We start from the raw sequence: 14,330 nt of genomic DNA on the forward strand, positions 1-14,330 counted from the left end.
AATTGTAAGTGAATTGTTAGAGGTATCAATCTCTAGCACAGGGGAGAGGTTAGACCTAGAGACATGTTTGAGGGGGTCATGGCTTATAGATGGCATATACCCACACATAGAGTAGATTTTAGATATATCTATGATTATCTTGGATTAATTAGAATTTTCTGGAGAGCAATATTAATTTGCCATTTTGCTTAGTACAAATATTAAAATATGTTCTTAGATTTATTCAAAAATGATTAAAAATAAAATAATATGCGCTATGTGCATACTTACAATTAAGAAGAAAAATGACCAAATGCCACTATTTTTTCTCCCATTGCGAAAAATGAATGAAATCACATACGTCAAGAAAACAAGAGATGAGACATATCCAATACTACACAGGGTCTGAAAATAGAAATATCCAGGTTGGATAAGGTTAATACTATTTAGAAAAGTATTCACACTTACCCTTTAACTTTCCAAAACTATGCTATAGCTCAGATAATTTGAAGTTCTTTGGTTTAAGTTTAATAATGTTACTGCATTCATGAAAAAAAATCTAATAAAACCATTTTGTAATTTTTGCCACTTACTTGAATCAAAAGGTTTTGAATTATAAATATAATCTCTTCTGGATTAAAAATGTAATCCATTGTTTGCATTAGAAAGAGGATCAAGAAGTATAGGAGAACATCTACCAGCGCCTGTCCAAACCAGTAAGCAGAAGGGTAGAGGCCTGAAATCCGTAGCTGGGAATGAACTTTTTTCTGGTAAAGAAATAGAAGAATCATCAAAAGTTTCTAAAAAGTTGAGGTTTGGGAAATTGTAAATATATAGTCATAAAAGCATTCATTTTTGCTATGTACCTTTTACAAATATTATTCTGATTTAGTGAATGACACCGCTACTTGCCACACCCCTGTTCAGAGGCATTAATAATACTACAAACCATGATGTGACTTCATTGTCCACAGGGAAAATGCACCAACATAACTAGCTAATGTTTCATCATAGAATGACTGGGCATTGTCTCAATAAAAAGACATCCTTTCTCTTTTTTCCAAGGCTACACTTACCTTTGACATAAAGACTTGCAAATTGCACAAAGGTTCAACAGAAGTGAGCTTGCCATTTCCTGTTAGATTTTTAAAATTTATGCTGAATATAAACAATTCATTTATAACCGGCATTTTATTTTGGGTCTAAGAAATGGTCATCTAACTAGACAATTTTATTTAAAAGAAAAAAACTCTTCAGGTTGGCAAAAGCAAGACGTCCTCTAAATTGTTGCACTACTCTCATTGTCTTGAAGGAAATCATATTCTTTACTATGATGTTAGGAAAACTAGTGTGTAGATTTTGATATTGTTACCACTATAAGCCACATTGTTACAGTGATTGCCTTAAAATATAACTTGGACTATTTTAACAGTAAAGTATAAAAGCAATTAAAATTTTAAATCTAAAATTGAGTTTTTATATAAAAAGATATATTAAGAAAAAAGTTGGAATGCACATAAATATTTTAGAAAGGAGAGTGCATCTGAAAGGAGGCAGGAAAGAGAATGATAGTGAGGACATGTTAGTGTGACGTTTCCTACTCATTAATTGACTTAATATATATTTACACAGTATTATTTATGCGATGTGGCTGGCTTTGTGTTGATCATGGGGCACTTATGGAATGGAATAAAGGCAATAAGCAAATAAATATAGTGATAGCTCCATAATTAAAATTGATTATGTGTTAAGAAGGGTGCAGAGCCACAGGAGAACTTTTAAAAGGAACTGGATTATAATTAGGGGGTCAGGTCAGAGAGAGTTCCCTTGTGAAGAGATAAATGGGGTAGGGTCTGGGCAGTGAATAAGAATCGTCCAGGTGATAGGAAGCACCTCAGGAAGAGAGAACAGCAGGAGAGAAGGCTCTTCAGTGGGTAGAGGTTGATGTTTTGGAGAAACTGGGAAGAAGCCAGTGTGGCTGCAGCATGGTTATCAAGGTGATAGTGGTATCAGATCAAGGTAGAAAGACACACCTGGGTGGGTCACCTATGGATTTTCAGGCTACAGCTGGGATTTCATTCCTGCTCTTTCATATGATGGGAAACTTACTAAAGGGATTTAGGGAGGGAGTTGACAGGGTCAGCTTTGTGTTCCTAAAATATTACTCTGTTACACTGTGTGGAAAATATAGTAACTTCCCCACAGATGTTAGTGCTTGATGTCCAAATACCCAGGCTTTGGTCCTAGGCCCCTAAGATATTTGGACATCAAGCACTGATATCTGTGGGAAAGTTACTATATGCCACATATGGTTCTAAGTGATTCGTAGGTATTATTCCACCCCATCTTCACAGAAACCTATTTCAAATAGATAAAAGTATTATGCCCACTTTACAGGTGATAAAAGTGAGGCACAGAGTGATTAAGCAACTTTCAATGTTCACACATCTAGATAATGGAAGAGTCAGGATTTTGACTCAGGGAGGTTTAACTTAAAAAAGATGTGGGAGAAAAAGTGACAAGAGTAGTAGGAAGAAAATGGTGAATGCGTGGTGTCATAAAAGTAATGAAAAAATAGTATTTTGTGTTTCTCATGAAAGAATTTGCTGAAGGTGGGAGAAATTTAAGAGCAAAATAAATAAAAATTAGTTCAAGCCTTTCAAAAACATCTCCTGAGTATCAGTGGATGATGTCTAGGACACAAGGACGTGGGAAAATGGCACCAGAAGTACCAAAGAGAGGCAGAAAGACTTGGTTACAGACTTCTTGAATTTTATACAAAAGCATCACAAAAATGAAGCTTTAAAGTGACAAATTTTTTTTTCAACAATAAGACAAAGTGCCGTGGAGAGTTGGTCAGGGCTGTTAAACTGAGTAGCTTTACCACCATCTGGAATGCAGAAACCATCGCTGAGGAATGGAATAGGATTACGTCAGTGGGTAAGTGTCTGTAAATAAAATTCTAAGTGATACGCCGTTAAAATTTATCGCTCTCTGTTAGCTGATGTGATCTAATGAGCTGTCCTTCCTGAGGTCTCACATTTAAGAAAAATAGCATTTTCTTCATATTTGGCAATTTATTATTACATTAAAATACTTGACTATTTATTGTATCAAGCACAAAAATTAGATCTAGCACCTGCATGTCAATTTATGGTCATATGGGTGGGGGAGGGTTCCTTGGACATGAAAACCATGGGAGGATTTTGTTAACTCTTCTTACTTTATAGTCACCGATGCTGCTCATCGCAATGTAAGGAGTGAAGGAGGCTGCCACAGGTATCCAGAAGAAGGCGTTACTCAGGTACCCAGACTCGTCATAATCCATGTGCTCCTGAAATCATGCAGAACATGGTGAGCTGATGGCCACCAGGCATCTGCTTCATTTGTACTTTCTTAACTAAATTACTCAAATACATGAACTGGGCTAACCACTCAAAGCACTTCTCAAGGTCCTATGTGCAACTTCCCATCCATATTCACTTTCAATCCTGTGTTGCACCAATTTGGACATTTTCAACCTGTATCCTGATTTACTTATGAAGACGCAAACTCAACAAAGTGATATGAATTGACAATGGTCCCACAGTTAATAATGTGTGAGGTAGGCATGCAACTTCTACTCTCTGACTTTATCGTTACAATATTACAATTGCTGTGTACATCACTGCTGATGTTTTAATAGACAGTAGTGATTGTGAACTGTCAATCGAGGGCTGTTTTGCTTTCAGAAACTGGTGCCAAATCAGTCCAGTTCAACATTCATGAAGAGTAACTTCCCTGGTTCAGAATTCAAATGCTTTCAGATCTTGCAGCACATGAAAATTGTTTTAATAAAGATGTATATGTGGAGTTGAGGCCCTAAAAGAGGAAAAAAGGGTACCAAAGACTGCATCACCCATCTCATATCCTTGCCTGTGGACACCATTGTTGATTTTCCTGATTTGGAAGATCTCTGGGGATGGAAAATTCATAATCCATCTCAACAGCCAGCCCCCTTACTCATCACTTGGTTCATAAACAACATATTATGTCCATATTGAATTATATCCCCTCACAGTCAGAGTCAGGTGTGGCTCAGTGCCTGAAGGAGACCAACAGAAAGACAGTTGATACCACCTGGGTAGTTTGGGCAGGTGTCCACAGGCAAATAGATGAAAAGGGTGGGTATAACTTGCAGGAGTTGGGAGCATTTTAGGACACTCTGATAGATGGTGAAAATTGCTGAGTGATGTCAGAAGTGAGGTCTGAGCTACAGCGAGCTCTGTGCTGTAGATTCAAATAGGATAGGCTTGCAGAGTTGCAAGAGAATGCCAGGACCTGGGTGGGGAAACCAGCGGTGTGGCAATTCAAAGACAGAATTTAATCTATGTCTGAGCTCAAGGTCAGCTGGGCTGGAGGGCAGCAGATACTTTGTAGTTAAAACATCTTTAAAGGTGGGAACTCAAGTTGCTTGCTAATCCTTGGGAACATCCTATTCTTGGTTATCCAGATAATTGATATACTCAAGTATAGCAATTGAGTATAATAGATAATGAAACCCATTTGGCACCTCTATGTGCTACAGTTTCCTCAACTGTCTGATAATAATAATGGAGATTGAGCATCCATAATCTGAAAATCCAAAATCTGAAACCCTCCAAAATCCAAAACTTTTTGAGTGCCAACATGACGCCACAGTGGAAAATTCTACACTTGACCTCCTATAATGGGTTGCAGTCAAAATGCAAGTGCACAACACACAGTTTATTAAATGAATTTTGTGTTTGAACTTGGTTCCTATCCCCAAGGTATTGCGTGAGGTATATGTGAATATTCCAAAATCCAAAAATATCCAAAATTCAAAACGGTTCTGGTGCTAAGCATTTTAGATAAAGGATATATACCTACAATAATAGCAACAACAATCTCAACATCTTGTTAGGACATTTAAATATGCTAATACTTATAAATCCCATGGTAAATATCTGGTTTTGCCCTAGAGATTTTTGAAGGAAGGAGGACTGCTGAAATATGGTTTGAAAGGACAATGGTATGATGTACTTTGGAAAACACGAGGCAACCCCTTTCGTATCCTAAATTTCTGTAGCTTTCAGACAGCACAAAAGAAACACTCAACAGTTCTCCTAGCTCTTTCTGAAGAAACACAGAGGTTAAACCAAGCGTAGAAGCTGGTGAACTTACCTGGATGGCAACCACATCAAACAATGAGCAACGCAGACTAGAGAAAGCTTGATAGTGCAGACTCCTCTGCTGTAGCCTAAGGAAACTCTGCTCTACAACCTTGAGTGCACCCTCATCTACAGAAGGGACTGGGTCAAGACAATCACACGTGTCACCTGAGCTGTGGTGACCACATAAGTAGACACTACCAGCAGCGGATATAACTAGAGAAAGCATGGATGTCTCCCCAGCACTATTTCTATAGGATAATCTCCATCTCTCCATCCTTCTGTTCTGCCTCCAGCACCAGCAGTGCTTTACTCAAAAGGGAAAGAAAGGGGAGTGTTTCAGAGCTGGAACAGCCCCCCTTTTCTATTCCAAGGAGTTAGACCATAAAAGACAATGAAAAAGCAAACCACCCCACTTCCACCCACCCCATCCATGTCCCTTACACCACAAGTTGACCCTGTAGTGCTTGAATTTCATAGGAAATTGAAATTTTAGACTACACTGGAATAATTCCTAATAGCAAAATGTGATCACGAAGCTATAGAATCTGCCTAAGGTGTCATTTCAGCTGAAATAAAAAAGAAAAAAAAAAAAAAAGAAGGAAAGATAATAAACCAGGCAAAGGCAAATGCAACATAACAAGATGAAAGAGGTGACTTTATGACATAGATGTGCACATCCCCCTCCCCACCCTGGATATTAAAAGTTGTATTTGTGACCAGAACTGCTCCTAGTTCTAGTTCAGCTGGTCCCGTTATCTAGTCAAAGTTGAATGTTTTTTAATGGAAGCTTCCTTTGATGCATTACCAAGAAAAATAATGTTAGCAGCAATAATGGTAAGAAGTACAATTTATTGAGTACCTATGTTTTTTCTATGTTTATATACTTAAACTAACTTGGCCAAATTAGCCTGGTGCTCACATTGCCTCATTTAATTCTTAAGAAATTTGCATGATGAAGTTTTTATCTGTATTGTTTGTGGATTGGTGAACTAAGTCCTACATAAGTCAAATTGTTTAAGAAGGCCACATAGTCTAGCTTTTAAGACTGTGACTGTTTCAACTATGTCCCACTACCTAGCGCCACAGATGACGACAGATCTAAGATCAAAAGTCGTAATTTTTTTCCCAATTAACTGTATTTTCTGTTGTTCCAATGATCCCCCTCATCTGAATAAGGTTATAATGTTATGTAATCATTGCTGAATAGTATGTGTATAAATATATATTATACATAGAGTGATTTTTATAGAAAATATAAACATTTAAGAATTGGTTCATAAAAATTAATATGTTATTTCAACATTTCAAGAATTTTCTTGAAAAATTCTGGTGGCTCAGTATAAGTGAGATATAACTATACTTACTACAGTAGATGTGCTTCTGTCAGTCTGAATGTGTTCTGAAGAATTAAAAATTCCAAGTAGCCCATTGCTAATGACATCCATGAGGACAGGAAAGCAATTTAGCCTTTTTGTATTACATGCTATTGAAAATCTGTGATCCTGAAATAGAATAAATATCAATTCTAACTTCTTATAAAGCAAATATAAAATTTAACGAATGAATATGGTAGAAAATCATTCAAATTTTTGATAACATAGGAAGCCCAAAGCACTAAAGGAGATTAATATGATCATCACTTGTATTATTTGATTAATTCCCAATATACTTAAAGGAATCTAGTATTTTGGTTTCTACATACCATAATATCAGCCATGTGGCTATGTATGCCTAAACTTAACAAAACAAAATACCTCAAATGGTTTTTAGTAGCAAAACTATAAAACTCCAAAATGCAACCTCACTTTAACATGGCCACAGACTTTGTTTCAAAATGTGATACATTCATTTTCTAAGTGAAGAATGTATGGATACCTGGCAAGCAGGAGGCAGACAGGCAGTTGTAATGAAATCGTAGGTTTTTACAAATACTGAGCCTACATGTAAAATCTCTTTTATACATATATATAAAATGTTATTTTTTTCCCTCAGAGAAAAAGAATATAAGTGAAGTATTAATAATTATCTATATTGCCCAAAATCTAGGCAAGATTTGAGAATGTATTTGTATGATCATAAATAAATCAAGTATATTATATCTAACCTAATTATCTAAAGCAATATTTATTGATGCTAAGGCTGCCATATTTTAAAACCATTTTTCTAAGAATACTAGAAAATAATTTGATTAAGATATATTGAGGACTAGTTGGATTGAAGGTAATTTTTTTTCTTTATTATTGGCATGGAAATTTTTCCTGAAAATTAACTGTGATGAGCTATAAATGTCATACTTTATGATACCTAACAGCTGAGATTTGTATATTTAACATGGTCTCGGGTTTTTCCATCTGGCTACTATAGTGCTTTCTGATTCAAACTCTTACAAGGTCTAGGCAGGTGATATAAATGAATGAAGAAGTACGGAGAAATGGCAAACAGAAAAACAAAGGCCAAGTCTAAACTGGGCAGTTGTTCTCAGTTCTAACTGAAAATAAGATATAAATTAATTATTGGAATGGAATCCCATTGCATAATAAGATTAAAATAAATTATTCATGATAGCAGTGCATACAACCTAATAAGGAATAGAGTCAAACAGTATTTCATTATGCATTGTTATACTGGAGGCTGCGGGCAAATAGTTGTAGTCCAGCCTCTCCTATAAAAAGGAGGACTATCCCATTTGTTTGTCCAATTAGGCTTTCATGTCAGTTGACATGAATTGTTTGAGTTGTACATCCATAGTCTGTCTTTGGTGAAATGCAGCAACTAGAGTCCAACATACCTTTTCATCACCTGACACGATGATAGCACCATTGTATGAGGGCTCATCTGTGCCATTTCTAGTTCCAAGAGCATCCACTTCTAAAACTATGTTCTGTCGCCTCAGTGAATGTACAAAGTTATCAATGCTTGACCCTACCATGCAGATAAAGATCAAAGGAAACAAAAATGAAATAAAACATTGGTCAAGTAATAAACACAGAACTAAACTGCATCACATCCCTCAAAACATAGCATAAAAACGACTGTCTAAGCATTTTCTTAAAAAGGCAGAATTGATGCTATGGTCCTATTATAAAATTCATTCTGACATCATAAATATGACAAGGTTACTTTACCTTGAGACTAGGCATTTAGTTTTAATTTCTACCAGTATAAAAATACTATTAATAATTAATGTCAACATTATAATCCTTGATGCTATTAATCTTCTATCTTCTTATACATTTGAAACAGATTTTTTTTCCCAGTGCTCAGCAATGCATAGACTCATAAAGACAAAAGACCTCAAAAGTCAGTCAATGATTTATCTTCCTAAATCCTCTTTGTAATGACCATTAGGGTTTAAGTAAACTTGCAGGATATGTTTCTGAAACAAACTCTCCAATCTTGTATTTTTAATTTTTCAATTAACTTTCTGTTTGGCTTCATATGTGCTTTCTAAAACATACAGAATTTATTTTTTCTTCATGTTTTGTGTTTTCTGGGGAATCTGTTAACAAGAACAACACTTAGAAGTTGCATTTCGGCTCTGTGTTCACCTGTTTTATTGATGACCAGTAAATGGGTCAGAGGAGCTTGTGGCTGTTGTCCTGGTGAGAGGAAGTACATATTTGGAGACAATTCCCAAGAGTAACTTTTTACATATAATTCATAGAATAGATATTCCAAAAGATGAGGGATTAAACTAATCCCAAAAAGCAATAACCTATGTGTAGAAAAATATAAAAGAAAAAAATAATTTATAATAAGCTTTGTAGGTTTTTAAGTTTGAGCAGATAATGGATATAATAATAGAAATAAATTATGAGCACTAATCAAACATTTAAATCATGCTTTTCCTTCATTCTCTTCTTTCTAAAATGAAATGGTTCCTATGTATCTGTCTTTTCTCTCTCTCTCTCTCTCCCAAGTAGGATCCCTGGACATTTCATTCATGTTTATGAAATCTGCAGATTATGATTCCTGGCATAACACCCAGACTTACTATACTCTGAACCTTATTTCTCTCCCTTAAGTCTCTTTTCCGATGGTTGAAAATTCCTATCTATCATATCATCATCATTGCTTGCCTCCATACTTCCCTCTCTCTTTCACTTTCAAGTTGGGTCTTTATGATCTCTTTCCTGACCTCTTTCAATATTGTCCTAAATGATTGTTTTCACTGCCTCCAATGTCTATGATTACCAAACAATTTTGCACTATTGCCCAATTAAACTTCTTGGCATTCTGTTCTAATTGTCAATCCCCTATTCAAAATAAAAAATGAAACCTTAATAGTTTCTTATTATTCATAAAGTACAAACTCGCTAGCTCTATGTAATACATATTTTTAAAGTTATTTTTACTTTTTAATACTCTCTACACTGCAGTTAACTCAAATTAATAACAGTTTTTTTAGATTTCTCATGTATCACCATACTCAGTACTTCCTTTGCCTGACTTTCCATCTTCCTGTTTCTTCTTAGCTAAATAAGTTCCATTCTCTTACACCAAATTCAAATTCTTCCTGAGCTTCTTCTCTGATGTCACTATTTAGACATAATCTTTCTCCTAATAAATGCCATAATTTACAAGATTATCTATTATTTAGTGCACATCTAATAACCCTCAAGGGCAGATGGCATGTCTGATTTATTTTGATATAATGTTACAATATGAACATCATCATAGCTCACTGCAACTTCCAACTCCTGGGCTCAAGTGATCCTCCTGCCTCAGCTTCCCTAGTAGCTGGGACTATAGGCGTGCACCACGATGCCCAGCTAATTTTTTTCTATTTTTGGTAGAGATGGGATCTCGCTCTTGCTCAGGCTGATCTCAAACTCCTGACCTCACATGATCCTCCTGCCTCGGCCTCCCAGAGTGCTAGGATCACAGATGTGAGCCACTGCGTTTGGTCTGTTACAATGATTTAATAATAGAGTGTTGCATAGAGGTGTTCACAGATATTTTTGGGTGAATGAGTGTTCTCGGTGGAGAGCTGAGCTTATGCAAGGAGATAGTACTCGATGACGAGGATAAAGCTAGAGGGGTGTTAATCTTACAGTGGGCTCCAGGTATGGTTGTGAAGCCAAGGCAGAGACTACTAGCACACAGTCTCAAGACGCAACAGAAATTCTGCCTAAGTTTCCGGTCCGTCAACTGCAATGTTGGCTCTAACCTGAGCTTCCCGCCTGCTGCTCTGCCCTACAGATTTCAGATTTGCAGTCCCCATGATTCCTTAACATAAATATCTTTATATATATATATGTATGTCCTGTTAGTTCCATTCTCCTGGGGAATCCTGACATAAAGATTTTGGTATCTTGGGGAAAGAAGAAATGGGGGTCTTGGGATAGGACCAAAGTGCTAGCACTCATGTGCTGTAAAGAACTACTTCAAGCCATTGGTAAGAACAAAATCTGTGTGAAAGTAAAAGAAAAATCCCAGTCTTTATCTGTTTTAATTATTTGTCAACATGATTAAAAATGATTTCTTCAATTAAAAGATGATTTATTTGTCTAAAAGACCATATATATGCATTTGCTGGGATTTATTTTGTCTGAGGTGTTTTTTTTTTTTTTTATGCCATGCTCTCTTAAACTTATTTACATTAAATAACTTAAACTTATTTTGAGTTCACAGACTAAACAAATCTGAAACATTCAGATACTCACATAGTCAACAGGCTCTTTCTTTCATTCTTTAACTTTAGGAAGCGAACTTTTGCTATTGCACAGACCTGCTGCCTCCAGAGCGCCATGCCACTGATTGTTTTCCCGGTTTCACTGAGGGAAGACAAAACTTGTTCCAGCCCAACAGGGCTTCCCATGTCTTTTGCTCCATCACTTTGTAATTGTCCCCAGATTCCTATATCTAAAACATAAGATCAGTATTTTATAAAGTACTGTTTCAGTTGTGCATTATTTAGCTTTTCCTATGATCATCTTTTTTTTTTTTTTTTTTTTTTTTTTTGAGACAGAGTCTCACTTTGTTGCCCAGGCTAGAGTGAGTGCCGTGGCGTCAGCTTAGCTCACAGCAACCTCAGACTCCTCGGCTTAAGCGATCCTACTGCCTCAGCCTCCCGAGTAGCTGGGACTACAGGCATGCGCCACTATGCCCGGCTAATTTTTTCTATATAGATTTTTAGTTGTCCATATAATGTCTTTCTATTTTTAGTAGAGACGGGGTCTCGCTCAGGCTGGTCTCGAACTCCTGACCTTGAGCAATCCACCCGCCTCGGCCTCCCAGAGTGCTAGGATTACAGGCGTGAGCCACCGCGCCCGGCCCATCTTTTCAACCAAAGGCGTCAAAGTTACCATTTTGGGTCAAGGTGCAAGTAGTCTAACTCATGGCATAATTAAAGCAACTATTGAAGAAATGGGAAAGAAGCAAAGAGTATTGATATGATGAAAGAAAATCTTGTGTTTTCTGATTTTAAAAGCCCTCTGCAGCTTTACAGGACTTAATTCATTTTAGGGAAACCAATGAAAAGAAACTCATAAACCTATTTCTTACAAGAGATAAACTATCTTAATATTTCTGACCAAGATGGTAGAGTTAGCCTGTGTAGAAGCCCCTCCTCCTCTCTCCAAGAACATAAAAATGATAGAGACAATATTTTTAATATAGCCATGGTTAATAACAAGATAAAAGTTACCTCTTTTGAAGAGAAGTCTAGAGAAAATGCCTATCTTTAGACTTCTAGAAAGCTGTAATATATGTATGCTAAAGGTTAAATATAATCACTTAAAAATGTCTCAAGTATATAACTTCAAATATGAATAAAATAAGAAAAGAATGATGTAAGAACAATACTTGATCAATAAAAAATACCCAAAAATTACAAAAATAAAGAGCACAGTAAAGAGTAAACACAGTATAATGATAGTAAACAAGAAACAAAATCTTAGAAGCAACAAGAGAGTAAAGACAATACTTTTCAAGGAATAACAATTAGGCTTGACAGCAGATCTTTCAACAGCAAGAACAATCTTGAAGACACTGGAATAATATCTTCAAAATGCTATAAGAAATACCACATGTTCTTACTTATAAATGGGAGCTAAGTTATGGGTATGCATGGCCATATAGAATGGTATAATGGACATTTGAAACTCAGAAGGTGGAGGGTGGGAGGCCAGTGAGAGATGAAAAATTAACTGTTGGGTATAAATGTACACTATTTGGGTGACAGGTACACTAAAAGCCCTGATTCATACTGTACAATTCACCCATGTAACAAAAAAACCATTTGTACTTCCTAAATCCATTGAAACAAATTTTTTTTTTTTTTTTTTTTTTTTTTTTTGAGGCAGAGTCTCACTTTGTTGCCCAGGCTAGAGTGAGTGCCGTGGCGTCAGCCTAGCTCACAGCAACCTCAAACTCCTGGGCTTAAGCGATCCTACCGCCTCAGCCTCCCGAGTAGCTGGGACTACAGACATGCGCCACCATGCCCGGCTAATTTTTTCTATATATATTTTAGTTGGCCAGATAATTTCTTTCTATTTTTTTTAGTAGAGACGAGATCTCGCTCTTGCTCAGGCTGGTCTCGAACTCCTGACCTTGAGCGATCCACCCGCCTCGGCCTCCCAGAGTGCTAGGATTATAGGCGTGAGCCACCGCGCCCGGCCGAAACAAATTTTTTTAAAAAAGAAAAGTAATTGTCAATGTAAACTCAAATTTTCCTTTCTCTATAACACTTATATTCAGGTAATATTAGTATTACAGCATATACTTATCATCTGCTCCATGAGCAACTAGTGTTGTACATTGCTGTATTCCACTGAGATACATTTTTTCTGTGCTTTAAGTTTTCCCAAGAGCAGCCTGAATTGTAGCACTAACAAAAGCATATAATCTTGTCATTCAAAGCATATGTTCAAGATAAAATATTGCACAGAAACATACGATTCAGATTTCTTTTCTTTTTTCTTCCTTCCTTTATTATTACATATATATATATTTTTTTTACCTGATTCATCAAGAGTTGATTTTCCTTCTAATTTCAAGAACACCTCATTCAAAGTTGTTATGGAAACACCATAGTTCTCAATGCCTTGGTTGGAACACTTATCAAGATCCCTGTAAAGGTCTTAAGGAAGGCACAAAAATAGACCAAAGGAATATAATATATAGTGAGATTGATAATAACCATATTTTTAAAAAATGAAAATATTGATAATAGGCCAAATGTGCTCATCATAAACAAAACTGTGTTATAGATGTTCCCTTCCAAAATTAAGAAATAATACAGCATATTTGTTAGTTTTCACATTGCTTTGATTATAAAAGTTTAATTTAAACATTTATCTTTTTATTCTTAGAAGATTACATACTTTCTTGGAAAAAAACTATTTTATTTAGTGTATTTTAAAAAATTTATTTCTGTTATATTATAGGGAGTGTTTAATTCTAAACCCCAATCATTTAAAAAATATTTTCTGGAGACTAAAGATTCATACTTTTATGTTAGGATTAATTGTTAGGCAACTATGATAACAAGTGCAAAATAAATGATGTTTATGGAAATAATTAAGTGCCACAGAATCTTCCCTAGTTCAAATATGTATAAAGGAAAGGACAAAGTGTGCATGTAACTTTGCACACTCTCTCTCTTCCTCCTCCCTTCTCTCCTTCCCCTCCTCTTTCTCTGTGTCCCTCTTTGTTTTAGCTTCTGACCATGGTGTGAAAATTACACAGGAGCCTTGAAAGAGGTTGGGTGCTTTTGAGGGATTAGCAGGTTCTTTTGAGAGATAATTTTTAAAAAAGATGCTGGGAATGATCCTTGAGCTGTTCAGGAAAACTGAAAGTTGGAAAAAAGATAAACTAATTCAAATATTGGGAGAATTAAAGGCTTCTATTTTAATTACAAATGAAGAAAAATAGAGACGTATTGATAATTTATAATGAGTTTTTAAATCTACCTAACTTTTGGTTCTTTTCAGTTTCTCTAAACCGCTCGTTCTCTTTGGAATGCATTTAGTAAGTAATCAGGCAAAACTTTGTTGAGTGAGTGGTCACCACAAAGATTTCTGTTTTCATAAATGACACATATCTCAAAGATATTGTGTATGCATTTTGTACCATTACTTCACTGATTCTAAGATAAATACATTTTATCACCTTTTAACATAGCTGAAATGAGGATGAATCATAATTGATGGTAAATCATATTTTAAATGGCAG

At 35.8% G+C, this 14,330-nt stretch overlaps 1 protein-coding gene across 1 annotated transcript in view; it reads right to left on the bottom strand.

Moving 5' to 3' along the window:
- Positions 1–14,330, bottom strand: part of LOC138391723 (ATP-binding cassette sub-family A member 9) — a 54,202-nt gene that overhangs the window by 20,732 nt on the left and 19,140 nt on the right. Inside the window, exons 17-24 of the mRNA XM_069481657.1 lie at positions 13,117–13,236; positions 10,820–11,018; positions 8,702–8,868; positions 7,942–8,075; positions 6,518–6,655; positions 3,203–3,313; positions 573–746; positions 271–384 (exon numbers count right to left, since the gene is read on the bottom strand). Of these exons, the coding sequence (XP_069337758.1) occupies positions 271–384; positions 573–746; positions 3,203–3,313; positions 6,518–6,655; positions 7,942–8,075; positions 8,702–8,868; positions 10,820–11,018; positions 13,117–13,236 (1,157 nt within the window). The remainder of the gene's footprint in view (positions 1–270; positions 385–572; positions 747–3,202; positions 3,314–6,517; positions 6,656–7,941; positions 8,076–8,701; positions 8,869–10,819; positions 11,019–13,116; positions 13,237–14,330) is intronic.

Source organism: Eulemur rufifrons, chromosome 9, assembly GCF_041146395.1.
Source record: "Eulemur rufifrons isolate Redbay chromosome 9, OSU_ERuf_1, whole genome shotgun sequence".
In the NCBI taxonomy this organism is placed as follows: Eukaryota; Metazoa; Chordata; class Mammalia; order Primates; family Lemuridae; genus Eulemur; species Eulemur rufifrons.